General features: G+C 45.3%; 1 protein-coding gene across 5 annotated transcripts in view; it reads right to left on the bottom strand.

The window, feature by feature from the left end:
• tmem87b (transmembrane protein 87B) overlaps positions 1-872 on the bottom strand; it is a 60,913-nt gene extending 60,041 nt beyond the window's left edge. For 4 of the 5 annotated variants that reach the window (XM_078212271.1, XM_078212270.1, XM_078212273.1 and 1 more), the window contains exon 1: positions 535-872. In XM_078212271.1, coding sequence (XP_078068397.1) covers positions 535-666 — 132 coding nt within the window. In that variant the 5' untranslated portion in view covers positions 667-872. The remainder of the gene's footprint in view (positions 1-534) is intronic. The other variant, XM_078212274.1, reaches the window with a different exon arrangement.
• Between the last annotated feature and the right edge of the window lie 13,295 nt (positions 873-14,167).

Below are 14,167 nucleotides of genomic sequence, written 5' to 3' on the forward strand. Positions count from 1 at the left end.
GTGGGTGGATCTTCCCCATGTTCTATCTGGGCAGTAGTTTTTCCACTTACTGAGGCCTATTTCTTACACACACAAAATGTACAGACATTTACATTGTGGGTTTCCTCCCACAGCCTGAAAGAGGTGCTGGTTAGGTGCATTGGCTATACTCTTCCCCAGTGTACCCAAACAGGTGCCGGTGTGTGGCAACTGGGGGGCTTCCACAGTACCTTCATCGCACTGTTAATGTGACACTTGTGACACGAATAATTAAACTTATATTTGAAATGCGTGAACAGAATAACGTTGACGAGCTGTGTTTTGGTTACTGTGGGTGCTGCCGGCGCAGCAGTTGGCGACCCCGGACCAAGACGCCACACCATCCCTGACGGGTACAGGAGTTATTCTACAAATCAGATTTTACATCGCAAGTCGGATCCCGGCCAGGATGAGGGGGCGAAAGCGACTCAGCAGCAGGCGGCACTCGGACTCCGGCTGCCGCCATCAGCCCGGAGTGCGAAAAAATACCAGCAACTTAAATAATAATTCACTCACCGGCGTCACCGTCTGTCTCCACAAGCCAGGCTCCGGTACCGCCTGGACGTCGCGGGTAAGGAAGAAGTAGAGGGCGGAGAAGAGCAAGGCCTGCTTTGCCCCTCTTGGTGCTGGACGCCCACCTGGAGCCATCTTTCCAGCCAGTCTCACCTCAGCCGTCCCTCCCCCAGCTCTGGGATGCGCGCGCGGACTCACCTGCCGGCCTGTGACGTCATGCGCTTTACCTGCCGGAAGCTTCGGGGCCGGCGGGGGGGGAGGGAAGAAGGAGAAGAAACGACAACAACTCTTCCCGTGCCGCCTCGCGTTCGCACTGGGCTCGGCCTGATCGTCGCTGGCCCGACTGCGCGTGCGCCCGCAGTGCGCGCGCGACGTCTCCTTCCTTGTTTTTAAACTCCCGCCCGTTGGGAGCCGGAGGTTGTTCACGTGCTGGAATTTAACGGAGGGAGGGTGGCAGGTTCGAATCCCCAGTCTGCGCTCGCAGCTCTTGGCCTCTTTTTAGGTCAAACCAAATAAACAAACTCAAATTAAATCAGGACAAAGTAAAAGGGGCAGCTCCCCAAAAGGAGGGGGAACAGCCCGAACAAAAATCAAAGTACAAAGGAAACTTAAAGATATCAAATTAAAATGTGATTATCAGGGTCAATAATGCAACCCAACCCCTGCGGTGCCCAACGGGCACGGAAGGCGTCAACCGTACCGGTGGACACCGCATGCTCCCTCTCCAGGGACACCTGGCCACGAACATAGCCGCGGTAGAGGGTCAGACAGTCAGGATGGACGGCCCCCTCGATCGCCCACTGCCTGGACCTGTAAATGGCACGTTTCGCCAGGCCCAGGAGCAGGTTCACGAGGAGGTCGCCATCCCGACCCTCCCCTCTCCGCACCAGGTGTCCGTAGATCAGGAGCGTGGGACTGAAGTGCAAACAAAACATCAATAAAAGGTTCTTTAGGAAAACAAAAAGGGAGTGCAGCCTAAGACACAAAACATAGACATGGTCCACAGTCTCTACAAGGCCACAGAAGGGGCACTCTTTGGAGTCCGTGAACCAGTGAATCCTACGGTTGTGCGGAACTGCTGCATGCATCATCCTCCACCCCAGGTCCCCGATGTAATTGGGGGAGATCCCTCCATAGAGGGACCTCCACCGGGAACCTCCGCCACCCGGCGGCAACAAGGCCCGCCAAGGTGTATCCGGGCGACAGGCGAGGACGCGGTAGTGGAAGGTGTGCAGCAGCAGCCCGCACAGGAAATGCCTCCGTGCGGTAGAAAAAGGCACGGAGGACATTTCCACGAGGCGGCTCATGGTGTGGGGCACCTCACCCGAGGAGGGGGGTTGAGGTTTTGGGCCAATGTGGAATTCCGTCCGAATAGGGGAACGCTCGGGCGGGATCCCACCGCACGCCTGCGCCGCCTCAAGTTTGCGTGTAGTTTCGGGGCTGAGCACGACCGTCCTAAGGTCTAGGATGGCTTTGGCCGCGCGCCAGACAGACACCCCCACGTGCTCAGTCAGCACGCGGGGCTCGCAGCTCTTGGTCTCAGGGTGAGATTTTTGAGGAAATTTATGCCGTGGTGGCTTTTTTTTGTGTGAAAAAGGACACGCGTTTTAATGACGATTTTTCAAAATGAAAGGTCATCAAGCTGATGGGGCAGCGCACAATGGATAACACTGCTGCCTCGCAGCGCCAGGGACCTGGGTTCAATTCCCGGCCTCGGGTCACTGTCAGTGTGGAGTCTGCACATTCTCCCCGTGTCTGCGTGGGTTTCCTCCGGGTGCTCTGGTTTCCTCCCACAGTCCAAAGATGTGCGGGTTAGGTGCGTTGGCCACACTAAATTACCCCTTAGTGTCAGGGGGATTAGCAGGGTAACCATGTGGGGTTAGGGGAATAGGGCCTGGTTGGGATTGTGGTTGGTGCAGGCTCGATGGGCCGAATGGCCTCCCACTGCACTGTAGGGATTCTATGATAGTATCCGTTTTAGAACAAAGAACAAAAATACGTGACCGAAAGAGAAAATGCTGGAAAATCTCAGCAGGTTTTGCAGCATCTGTAAGGAGAGAAAAGAGCTGACGTTTTGAGTCCAAATGACCCTTTGTCAAAGCTAAAAGTCATAGAAAGTGGGAGGCATTTATACTGCAGGATGAGGGAATGAAAGATGAAATACATGGGATTCCAGGGATAAGGCCTGGGTAAGATGCTCTTTTGGAGAGTCAATGCAGACTCGATGGGTCGAATGGTCTCCTTCTGCACTGTAGAGATTCTATGAAATGTTTCTCCGACAGTTGCTGACAGACTCCCAGCAGTTTCTATTTGTTTCCAATTTCTTGCAGCTGCATTTTTTTTTGCTTTACGGTATTTGCTGGACTATAAGATGCACTAGGATTTCAAAAGGAAAATCCAGAAAACATTTTTTAAAATTACTTCATGGAGTGTCGCTGGCAAGACCTGCATTTGTTACCCATTTCGAATTGCTCTTGAACTGATTGGCTTGCCATTTCAGAGGATAGTTCAGAGTCAACCACATTGTTGAGGGTCTGGAGGTACATGTAGGCCCGAATAAGTAAGGATGGCATTAATGAACCAGTTGGGCTTTTGCCACAATTGTTGCTCGGTCCCAGAGAAAATAAATTCACACAACCGTTCAGATCAGAAAGAAGGTGGTAAACTGGTATGCCACTTCTTCAAGGATTTTACAAGATGAAAGCATGTAAAATCGCTGGCTCCAACGCACCCCTCCCTGATGAGCTCAATGTATTCTACGCCCATTTTGAGCAAGAGCATGCCCTCCACCCTGGAAGCCCTGGATGAACCTGTATCTAGGGTCACCATTGCCGATGTCAGAGCAGCTTTCTTGAAGGTCAATCCATGGAAAGCAACTGGCCCGGATGGGGTACTCGGACGTGCACTCAGATCCTGCGCGGATCAGCTGGGGGGGTATTCACAGACATCTTCAACCTCTCTTTACAACAATCTGAGGTCCCTATCTGCTTCAAGAAGACGACCATCATCCTGGTACCTAAGAAAAACCAAGCAGCGTGCCTTAATGACTATCGGCTGGTGGCTCTGACATCCATCATTGTGAAGTGCTTCGAGAGGTTAGTCATGGCATGATTCAATTCCAGCCTCCCAGACTACTTGAATCCACTACAGTTTGCCTACTGCCGCAACAGGTCCACAGCAGACGCCATTTCCCTGGCCCTGCACTCAACCCTGGAACACCTAGATATCAAGAACACCTATGTTAGACTCCTATTTATTGACTACAGCTCAGCCTTCAACACTATTATTCCCACGAAACTCATCTCCAAACTCCGTGGCCTGAGCCTCGGCACCTCCCTCTGTGACTGGATCCTGAACTTTCTAACTCACAGCCCACAATCAGCAAGGATAGGCAACAACATCTCCTCCATGTTCATTCTCAACACCGATGCCCCACAGGGTGTGTTCTCAGCCCCCTACTATACTCCTTATACACCTATGACTGTGTGACCAAATTCAAGTTTGCTGACGACACCACCGTAGTGGGTCGGATCTCAAACAATTACGAGACAGGGTACAGGAATGAGATAGAGAATCTGGTGAACTGGTGCGGCAACAATAATCTCTCCCTCAATGTTACTAAAACAAAGGAAAATTGTCATCGACTTCAGGAAGCATAAAGGAGAACATGCCCCTGTCTACATCAATAGGGATGAAGTAGAAAGGGTCGAGAGCTTCAAGTTTTTAGATGTCCAGATCACCAACAATCTGTCCCCCATGCCAACACTAGTTAAGAAAGTCCATCAACTTTCTCAGAAGACTAAGGAAATTTGACATGTCAACTATGACTCCCTCCAACTTTTACAGATGCACCATTGAAAGCATTCTTTCTGGTTGTACCACAGCTTGTATGGCTCCTGCTCTGCCCAAGACCACGACGAACTACAAAAGGTCGTGAATGTAGTCCAATCCATCACGCAAACCAGCCTCCCATCCATTGACTCTGTCTACACTTCCCGTTGCCTTGGCAAAGCAGCCAGCGTAATTAAGGACCCCACGCACTCTGGAAATTCTCTCTTCCACCTTCTTCGGGAAAAAGATACAAAAGTCTGAGGTCACATACCAACCGACTCAAGAACAGCTTCTTCCCTGCTGAATGGACTTACCTTGCATTAAGTTGATCTTTCTCTACACCATGGCTATGACTGTAATAGTACATTCTGCACTTTCTTGTTTCCTTCTCTATGGACGGTATGTTTTGTTTGTATAGCGTGCAAGAAATAACACTTTTCACTGTATGTTAATACAGTGAAAAGTTTGTACTCGTTGGAATTTAGAAGGCTGAGGGGGACCTTATAGAGACCTATAAGATAATGAAGGGGCTGGATAGGGTAGAGGTGGAGAGATTCTTTCCACTTAGAAAGGAAGCTAGAACTAGAGGGCACAGCCTCAAAATAAAGGGGGGTCAGTTTTGGACAGAGTTGAGGAGGAACTTCTTCTCTCAGAGGGTGGTGAATCTCTGGAATTCTCTGCCCACTGAAGTGGTGGAGGCTACCTCGTTGAATATGTTTAAATCACGGGTAGATGGATTTCTGATCGGTAAGGGAATTAGGGGTTATAGGGATCAGGCGGGTAAGTGGAGCTGATCCACTTCAGATCAGCCATGATCTTATTGAATGGCGGGGCAGGCTCGAGGGGCTAGATGGCCTACTCCTGCTCTTATTTCTTATGTTCTTATGTGACAATAATAAATCAAATCAAATAAAACAGCAGAATGCAGTCAGTCATTGGTCTGGCTACCCATCTCAAGTTCTGTGTTACAATTCTGTAGCTTATGTTTCCCCTTTTTCAGTCTGTCTTCCATCAGTTTTTCAACTTCCTGATATTGTCAGTCTGCTCACCTTCTTGAATTTTGTACTTCCTCTTTTAAACACCCCAACATTTTGTACTTCACTGAATACTTTCCAAGTTATCTGCATCAAAGCACAACTGTTTCTTTGTTATTGATGCTGCTCCAGTGTAGATATTAAGCCAGGTTTTGCTGAAAATACTTGCAAATTTTGCCTTGCCCTTTGTTCTACCATTAGGTTAGGTTAAAATTGGCATTTTGGATCTGCCTATATTGCATCGATAAACCCTTTGCCCGAGCCTTCAGAGTCTGGAATGCTCGGATTTATCCAGCCTGTCTTTATGACTCAGTTCTCTGACATTAAGGCTTAGTCTCTGCCCTCTCAAGGGCTTGAATATCATCCCCTTTTTGTCCAGCTGTTCAAACTGTACACTGGACTCTTAAGGTAGTCCTAGCAGAGCAATGCATGGTTTTAGCATGCCTTTCTTTGCTCTGTGTTGTGTTCCATTAGCCACACAATTAGACTTGCTGAGTCCCAAGTCCATTAAGAGTCAGGTGTTCAGGTTTTCAGAGATATGTGGGTCGTTAGGGCTGTGCACTGTACAAGATCCAAGCTGAAAACTGTAATGTTACCTCTGTTAGCTGCAGAGACTAGTTATCAATAAAAATCTACCCAATTTTCCAGACCATAAGAGACGCTTTTCCTGGAAAAAAAAGTAATCTAAAAATGCCGTGCATCATATAGTTCAGACATCACGCCATCAGGCAGATCATTAGCAGGCACACCTCTATGAACCTTCTCTCTCTCAGATCACAACAGTCCTGATTGTGTAGTTCTCCAGAGTTCCCTTTCAACTGACCAACCAATTACATCCTGGATCATGGGCTTAGCCACTTCTGATAAGACACCCAACTATATTGGCATTGGAGGGAGTGCAGAGAAGGTTCACCAGGTTGATACCGGAGATGAGGGGTTTGGATTATAAGGAGAGGCTGAGGAGATTGGGTTTGTACTCGTTGGAGTTTAGAAGGATGAGGGGGGATCTTATGGAGACTTATAAGATAATGCGGGGGCTGGATAGGGTGGAGGCGGAGAGATTCTTTCCACTTAGTAAGGAAGTTAAAACTAGAGGACACAGCCTCAAAATAAAGGGGGGTCGGTTTAAGACAGAGTTGAGGAGGAACTTCTTCTCCCAGAGGGTGGTGAATCTCTGGAATTCTCTGCCCACTGAGGTGGTGGAGGCTACCTCGCTGAATATGTTTAAAGCGCGGATGGATGGATTCCTGATCGGTAAGGGAATTAAGGGTTATGGGGATCAGGCGGGTAAGTGGTACTGATCCACGTCAGATCAGCCATGATCTTATTGAATGGCGGGGCAGGCTCGAGGGGCTAGATGGCCTACTCCTGCTCCTATTTCTTATGTTCTTATGTTCTTATGTTCTTTCAGGTTTCCAAGCTATTCATACAGCCTTCCAGGCTTCAGATATTTTTCACCCACTTGCATGTTGCCCACAATAGTTCCTGCTGATCACCTTCTGCCTCCAGCTCTCCATTGTGTCTGTCGGCTAATGTATGTTAACTTCCTTCCTTACTGCTTCCAGGTCAAGGGTTGCCAGGTCACATGGACCAGTATTTATTATCTAACAAAATTGCAATTAACCCCTTTACAATTGATGCAAACTCTTAAAAGTCATTTTTAAACATTCTTAAAAACAATTACACATTCTATAGGCATTTGAAAAATTACAGATTTTCCTTCCTGTACTCCTTCCATGCCAAAGGTTTCCACAATAGCATTCTTCCAATGTCTTTGTAGATGTCTATCCAGTTTACAGCTGATCTGGCTCTGAGCTTTCATTTTTCCATTTTGATATGGCCTTCCTGTACCTTCTGGAGAAGTTTGTTCTGCATGATTTTGGGTATGATGTTTCTGGATCCAGCCAGCAGAACACCATCTTCGATAGACCAATGCTGCTACACTGCTGGCTGTATTTGCTGCATTTGTTTGATCCATCCTTGGATCATTTGCTGAGAGAACATCTGTAACTCCTCATCTTTACTGGTCTAATTTCTAATTTGACTAGTTTTAGTGGTATCACATTCACTGATGATGGATCTTTATACCTAGCTCTCTTATGTTGCGTTTTTCATGTGGCAACAAATGAGATAGAGCATCTGCTAGCACCATATCTCTTCCTGGCTTGTATTTCAGAGTGAAATTGTAACTCAGAAACCTCAAGAGTAACCGCTACAGTCTTGCTGATGCTCTACATAGATATTTCTTTTAGATCTGCTCCAGCAGAGAGGATGATCACTTTTCATTATGAACTTTTTCTTGTAGAAGTACTTTTGGAATTGTTTGCAACTGCCAGAAGTGCTCTTTCTATGTTGACAAAACTGGTCACAGCTGATGTTAGAGCTTTGGATGCGAATGCCATTGGCTTTCGCTCTTGTACCAGGACTGCTCCCAGACGTTTTGTAGAAGGATCTACTTGCAGAGTCACCTACTGGAGACCAATAACAAACTTGGAGAGAGAAATGTTGGGGTGTTTAAAAGAGGAAGTACTGATGCGCGATATAACTCACGAGGCTAGAGATGCTCGAGGAAATAAAGGCTTTTATTGACTACTACAATAGAGCTACCATATATAATACACAATCCCAGACTGAGGGGTCCCTGACAGAGCAGTGACCTTTATACCTCTCCCAGGAGGCGGAGCCCGACTGGGATGTACCATAATAACTATATTACAGGTAGAACAGCCCAACCCTAACCCCAACAGTAGCATATATACAGACTCATAGTACTGGCCAGACCCTGGCTCAGTACTACCTGGTGGGAACCAACGATGGTTCACCACAAGTACAAAATGCGGTTTGTACAAAATGGGAAAACCTCCCGTTTTCCCACCCATTGGACACTTAGAATTATTTTGGGAAAATCACCCACCCTATTGTCCATCCTGTGTGCAAAAATAGCTGAAATTATGAAAATAGGACTGATCCAAAAGTGCAGGGACGTAGCTTCACAAAACTTTGTGTTTTCTGTTCAGATGTGCAGGATTTACATTTCCAAGTCAGGAGGTCTCAGTCAGAAAACGTAGGCTTATTTGAGAGATCTTGAAATGTTCGAATTGAGATTCAGAAAATGAATCCTACTTAATCTGAGATTTACATACAGATCTGTTGGGAACAATGACAATCTATGGCCCTAGGCTTGCTCTCTGGTTGTTTTAATATATATAATAGTTTTCAGTTCTGCACACATTGGTGAGGCACAAAAGGACACACAGGTTTAATTCCCCAAAGGACATTTATGAGCCAATTGAGTATGTATTACAATCTAGCAGCTTCATGGTTACTTTTACCTTTATTTATTTCAGATTTTTCAAAATTGTATTCAAGTTCTCCCTTGGGATTTGGACTCTTGGATTATTTGGTCCAGGCTTTTTTAATTAGTTCAATAATATAACCACTAAACCTCTTGAGTTCTTTGCCCAAAGACAGGTCCTTAGCAATTATTCACCAATCAGCAGCAAAATGTCATTATTTTTACTTCAGGTAGGACAAAGAGGCAGAGTCTGAACGGGGATCAAACTCTGTGCCGTTGGCACTAACCTGATCTGAACCCTAGCCATCTAGCTAACTGCACACCCACCCTCCCAACCACTACACTGCCATCTCTGTAATGATGGCCAAGACACTGGATGAACCTGGAATTTTATTAAGGATACTGGAACGCTCTCCAAAAAAAGCTGGTGAGGCGAGGTGAAGCAAAAATGTCAAAACTGAGATTAATAGAATTTTATTAGGCAAGGATATTTAAGGTTGTAGAACCAAGGTGGATAGACATTGTTCATATACAGATGTGCCATGATCTCACCGAATTATTTAACAAGCTTGAGGGGCTGAATAGCCCGCTCCTATTCCTATGTTCTGGAGTAGGACGTCGGAATCTTTACCATCCATGTTAAAGGATCACTAACAATGCTGCAATATATAAAGCATAGATTATGCGAGCAAGATTCTATTTCAGATTTTTGGCATCTGGAGTATTTTGCTATGTGTTCAAGATTGGGATTGAACTCTCAACTGTCTGATTCAGAGGTAAGAATGAAACCAAGTGAACTAAGCTGACTCATGAAATTATTAAGACTTTTTTAAAAAGTAGAATAATAGATTATAAATAAATAGAGTTTGAATGTCACTTGAATTATGAATACCAGTGCAGATGCTAAAATTAACTTGCTTCGGTTACTTTGAGAACTACGCTCAAAATGTTTAATCGTCTGTTCAGCGTGCAACTTCTATGTTCTTATATAATGTATGGTTTACTTTAAGCTTGATCAGGATATTGAATTTGATGATCAGCCACGATTGGTGGAGCAGGCTCAAAGGGCCGAATGGCCTACTCCTGCTTCCAGTTTCTATGTTGTTATATCGATTATTCTACAAGTACCGAAAGTTCCAGTGTCAGGACAGTTGTTAAGCTATATGTTTTTGTCGTACAGTGGGCTGATTCTACGCTGACCATAGAGAAACATGTTTTAACCGGCTTATTTAAGTGAGAACAGTGCTGTTTTCAATGGAATCCAATCATCACAAACCAAAATCAATTCCTCACATTCTCTACACAAACAGTAAATTCACCTCTGAATGTAAATATGGTCAGATTTGAATTTCTGACTTCATTACGAGAACATAAATTGTTTCTGAAACTTATTTTCCTCTCCTGGCTCCTGTGCAGGTATGTGTCCCTGGGACATGGGTGCTGATCACACTCTGCCAACGTGACCCCTATAATATGTGAATCTTTGCATTATTTTTGTGTGAATGTTTGACAGTCGGTATTGACATGTCATTTGACCAGAAGGGGGCATCAGGAGCCAAGCTTAATTCTATCCTCACTTGATGACCAGCCACATTCTGGCAAGGATCAACACCAAACAGGGGAATGAATGCACGTTGGTTGGTCTCTCCCTCTTTAAACCGCAAGAACAAAGCCTAATTGAAAGACATCAGTTTGAAATGAAAATGGCAATCGATTGTATATATGGTCAAAGGAAAAAATGAAACGTTAAAAAAAGATTAATTTGTCTTTTGTGACCTCAAAACAACACAAAATGCATCACAATCAATGAAGTACTTTTCAAACATGGCCACTGTTCTAATGTAGGAAACACGCCAGTTGCACACAGACAGTAATGATAATCTGCCAAGCGTCAATGTTCAAGTTCATTTCTGTTCTGAACATATTAATTCCACACCAGAGCTTCCAATATGGCTTTCGTTTATCTCAACTGCACATTCTCTCTACTGCAGTTGACAGGGCCTTGAATTGTGTTCTCATACCATTTTCACACTTTTGCTCTCACTCCTTCCCCTCCCTTACAGAGCCACAATAAGGTCTCTCTTGTCCTCACCTTTCACCCGACCAACCTCCATACCCAATGGATCATCTTCCTCAATCTCCAGTGATGCCACGGCAAAACAAATCTTCTTCTCCCTCAGTCTTTCAACATTCTGAAGCAGCCGTTCCATTCATGACTGCAAGGTCCACTTTTCCATCATCCTCAGCACCCCCTCCCCTTTCCCATGCAAGCACAAGGGAACACCTGCCTTTAACCTTCTTCCATTCCCACCATTCGGCACCCGAAATGCTCCTTCCAGGTGAAACAGCGAGTTGTGTGTACTTATTTCAATTTATTATACCATATTTGCTTACATTTACACATAATGCATTCACCTCTATGATGGGGAAACCATTGGATGATTGTTTTGTGGATGTAGAGTTCCACTCACTCCATAAGCATGACCCTAAGCTCCTGGTTGTCAGGCATTTTAATTTCTAAATGGCCTCCTTCTGCACTGAAGGAATTCTATGATATATTCTTCAGCCCATACCTACTCTGACCTCTCTGTCCTTACACTTGTAAAAATCTGACAAGAGTTCATTGTTTCCTTCCCCAATGAGCCAAAAGGTCTTTTCTGCACTGTATGACTCTAATGATGCTGCCAGAACTGCTGCGTAATTCCAGAATATTCTGCCTTTAGGTCAGATTTCCAACATCCACAGTATTCTCCTTTCTGTTTCTTTACCTATCCTATTACCATCCCCTTGTGCCTTCATCATTTAATCTCTCCCTGTCTTCCAACCTATCACAGACCTTCTCTTTTATTGTTTCCTCCCCTCCCATCTTTCCCTGTCTCTGTTCACTTGGAAGGAGCGTTTGGCATGCCGGATTGTTGGAATGGAGGAAGGACAAAGGCAAGTGTTGAATCTCTTGTGCTAGCATGGAAAGAGGGAGGGAGTGTTGAGAATGATGGAAAAATGGACCTCACAGTCATGAACTGAACTTCTTCAAATTCTGACTAAAAGCTGATGAACCCAAAATGCTAATTTGTTCCTCTTTCCACAGACCTGCTGGGTAGTCCCAGCATTCTCATAATTTATGTCCGATTGCCAGCATATATCAGATTTTGTTTTTGAATAATAGTTGATAATCAGTTTTTGTCTGTCCACATTTCCGTGATTAGTTGGTGGGTTGATTTGCTGGGCAGAACCTGGTGCACATGGGGTGTGCAGAGGAGTGGAGTGAATGTGTCTGCCAATGTTTGATGGTGGCAGGTGGAGAAGGGGAGTTGGTGGAGAAAAAGAACACCAGAAGGCACGGGGAGCTGTTACCTTGGCAAAAGGCATTGAGAAGAAGTTGGGGGGGGTGTTTGGTACGGTGACAATGGAGCTGGGCTGGAGATGGTTGGCGAGAAAAATAGTAGAAGTAAAAGGGATCCCAACAACAGTTACCCTGGCTGGAGGGATTGCGGTTGGGCAGCACAGCATTGGGGCAGATGACATGGAAGGGAACGCATGTAAAAGGAGGGGAGGCATGGGATGGAACGGTTGCTAGGAATGACAGAAGAGGCGAGATGGGGAATGGGATGGGTTGATATGAGAGGGATGAAAGGAATAGGATGGCTATAGCATTAGAGGAATACCATGAAAAGGATGGAATGACATTGGATGGGGATTTAAAGATGCATTGATCCAATACTAATACTAATTTTACTGAAAATATTTTGCAGAACACCACTGGTTACTAAATAACCTATGTATTTCTTTAAGTGTTGATCAAGAGATAAATACTTCAGGGATGAGGAGAACTCCCTTGCTCTTCTTCAAAATATCACCATCTAAGAAGGCGAACAGGGCCTTGGTGTGGGGCAAATCTCCATCACACAACTTAACCAAAACACTGCGACTGAAATCTTAGAACTTCGACAGTACAGAAGGAGGCCATTCAGCGCATCAACTCTCTGAAACAGCATCCCACCTAGGCCCTCCTTCCACCCTATCCCCATAACTCTGCGCAATTACCATGGCTAATTCCCCTAACCTACGCAGCTTTGGACACTAAAGGGCAATTTAGCATGGCCAATGTGAGAGGAAACCGGAGTACCCGGAGGAAACCCATACAGACATGGGGAGAACATGCAAACCCCACACGGTCACCCAAGGCCGGAATTGAACCCGAGTCCCTGACACTGTGAGGCAGCAATGTTAACCATTGTGCCGTGTTAACTGTGTTGCCCCTGATTAATCCCTCCGCCATAATTCTTTATCAATGGAACTGCCCCGGATTAACCATCTCGTTTATGTCTAAGAGTTAATGATGCTCATATTTTAAGGGGTGGAAGATGTCTGTGCATAACTTATTTTAATGTTGGATGGCTGTTGCATACCAGCTACCACATGGACATGACTTGGTCCAGTGACAAGGGGGTCCAAGATGACTGGAGACCAGGCTCCTCTGTATGGGCCTAGGACATACAAACACACAAACTCCTACTGTCCTCTTTTCTCCTTGGGATTCATGAAATGCAACGACAGTCTCATGAGCTCATGAGAATGGCACAGGGCTGTGGGTCTGTTTGGAAAAATTTGATTCTGTTTGGCATGCGATGCCCCGAGTTCTGCTTTGCTTGCAGCTCTACACTCTAGTTTCACTTCTGTTCTCCCACACTGCTCATAGAAACCTGCCCTGTCTCCCTGCTTTTAATGCCCGGTGCTGCTGTCGCTAATTCACTCACAACCATGAGCGCTCTTTCATCCTGTTTCTCTGCTGCTCATTGCACTCTTTTATCCTGAGCCTCCACCGCTTTCCTTGCGCTCTTTTATCCTGTTTCTCTGCCACGCTCCCCATGCTCTTTTATAGAAGAAGCATTGTCTTTAATTTCCACCACAAACTGTTTTTTTGGCTACCAACTCCAACCGTGACAAAAGCAAGTTCCAAAGGTGGGTCATCTTTGACCTGAAACACTAACTCTTTTTCTCTCCACAGATGCAGCTGACTTGCTGAGTATTTCCAGCTTTTTCTGTTTTTATTTCAGATTTCATCCCATTTCCAGGCAATTCCTTTGTAACTAAAGCTGATTAACTGATGCCATCCTAATTTCTTGTTATACGTGTATGTTAACTTGCTGTGATCATGTACTGCTATATCATTCCAAAATGATTTGGGATCTATTGCTTTTCATGCATATGTATAACCACATCACTCAACTGCACCACAATCTGGGTATGAAACACATGTATCGTTCCACCACACATGAAGCAGTGTTGAGAAACCATAGACGATAGAAACTGAAGTGTGATTTATTTTGTAATTCTAGAAACCACAAGACAACTGTTGTTTGAATTCCGTAAATTATATAAATTGTCAGGAAATCGTGATAACGTGAAAAATCAAGGAAATCCAGTAATTTGGAATGTGTTGTGCTGGTTATATGTTTTTTGTAACTATTTAGAA

Source organism: Mustelus asterias, chromosome 5 (assembly GCF_964213995.1).
Source record: "Mustelus asterias chromosome 5, sMusAst1.hap1.1, whole genome shotgun sequence".
NCBI lineage: Eukaryota > Metazoa > Chordata > Chondrichthyes > Carcharhiniformes > Triakidae > Mustelus > Mustelus asterias.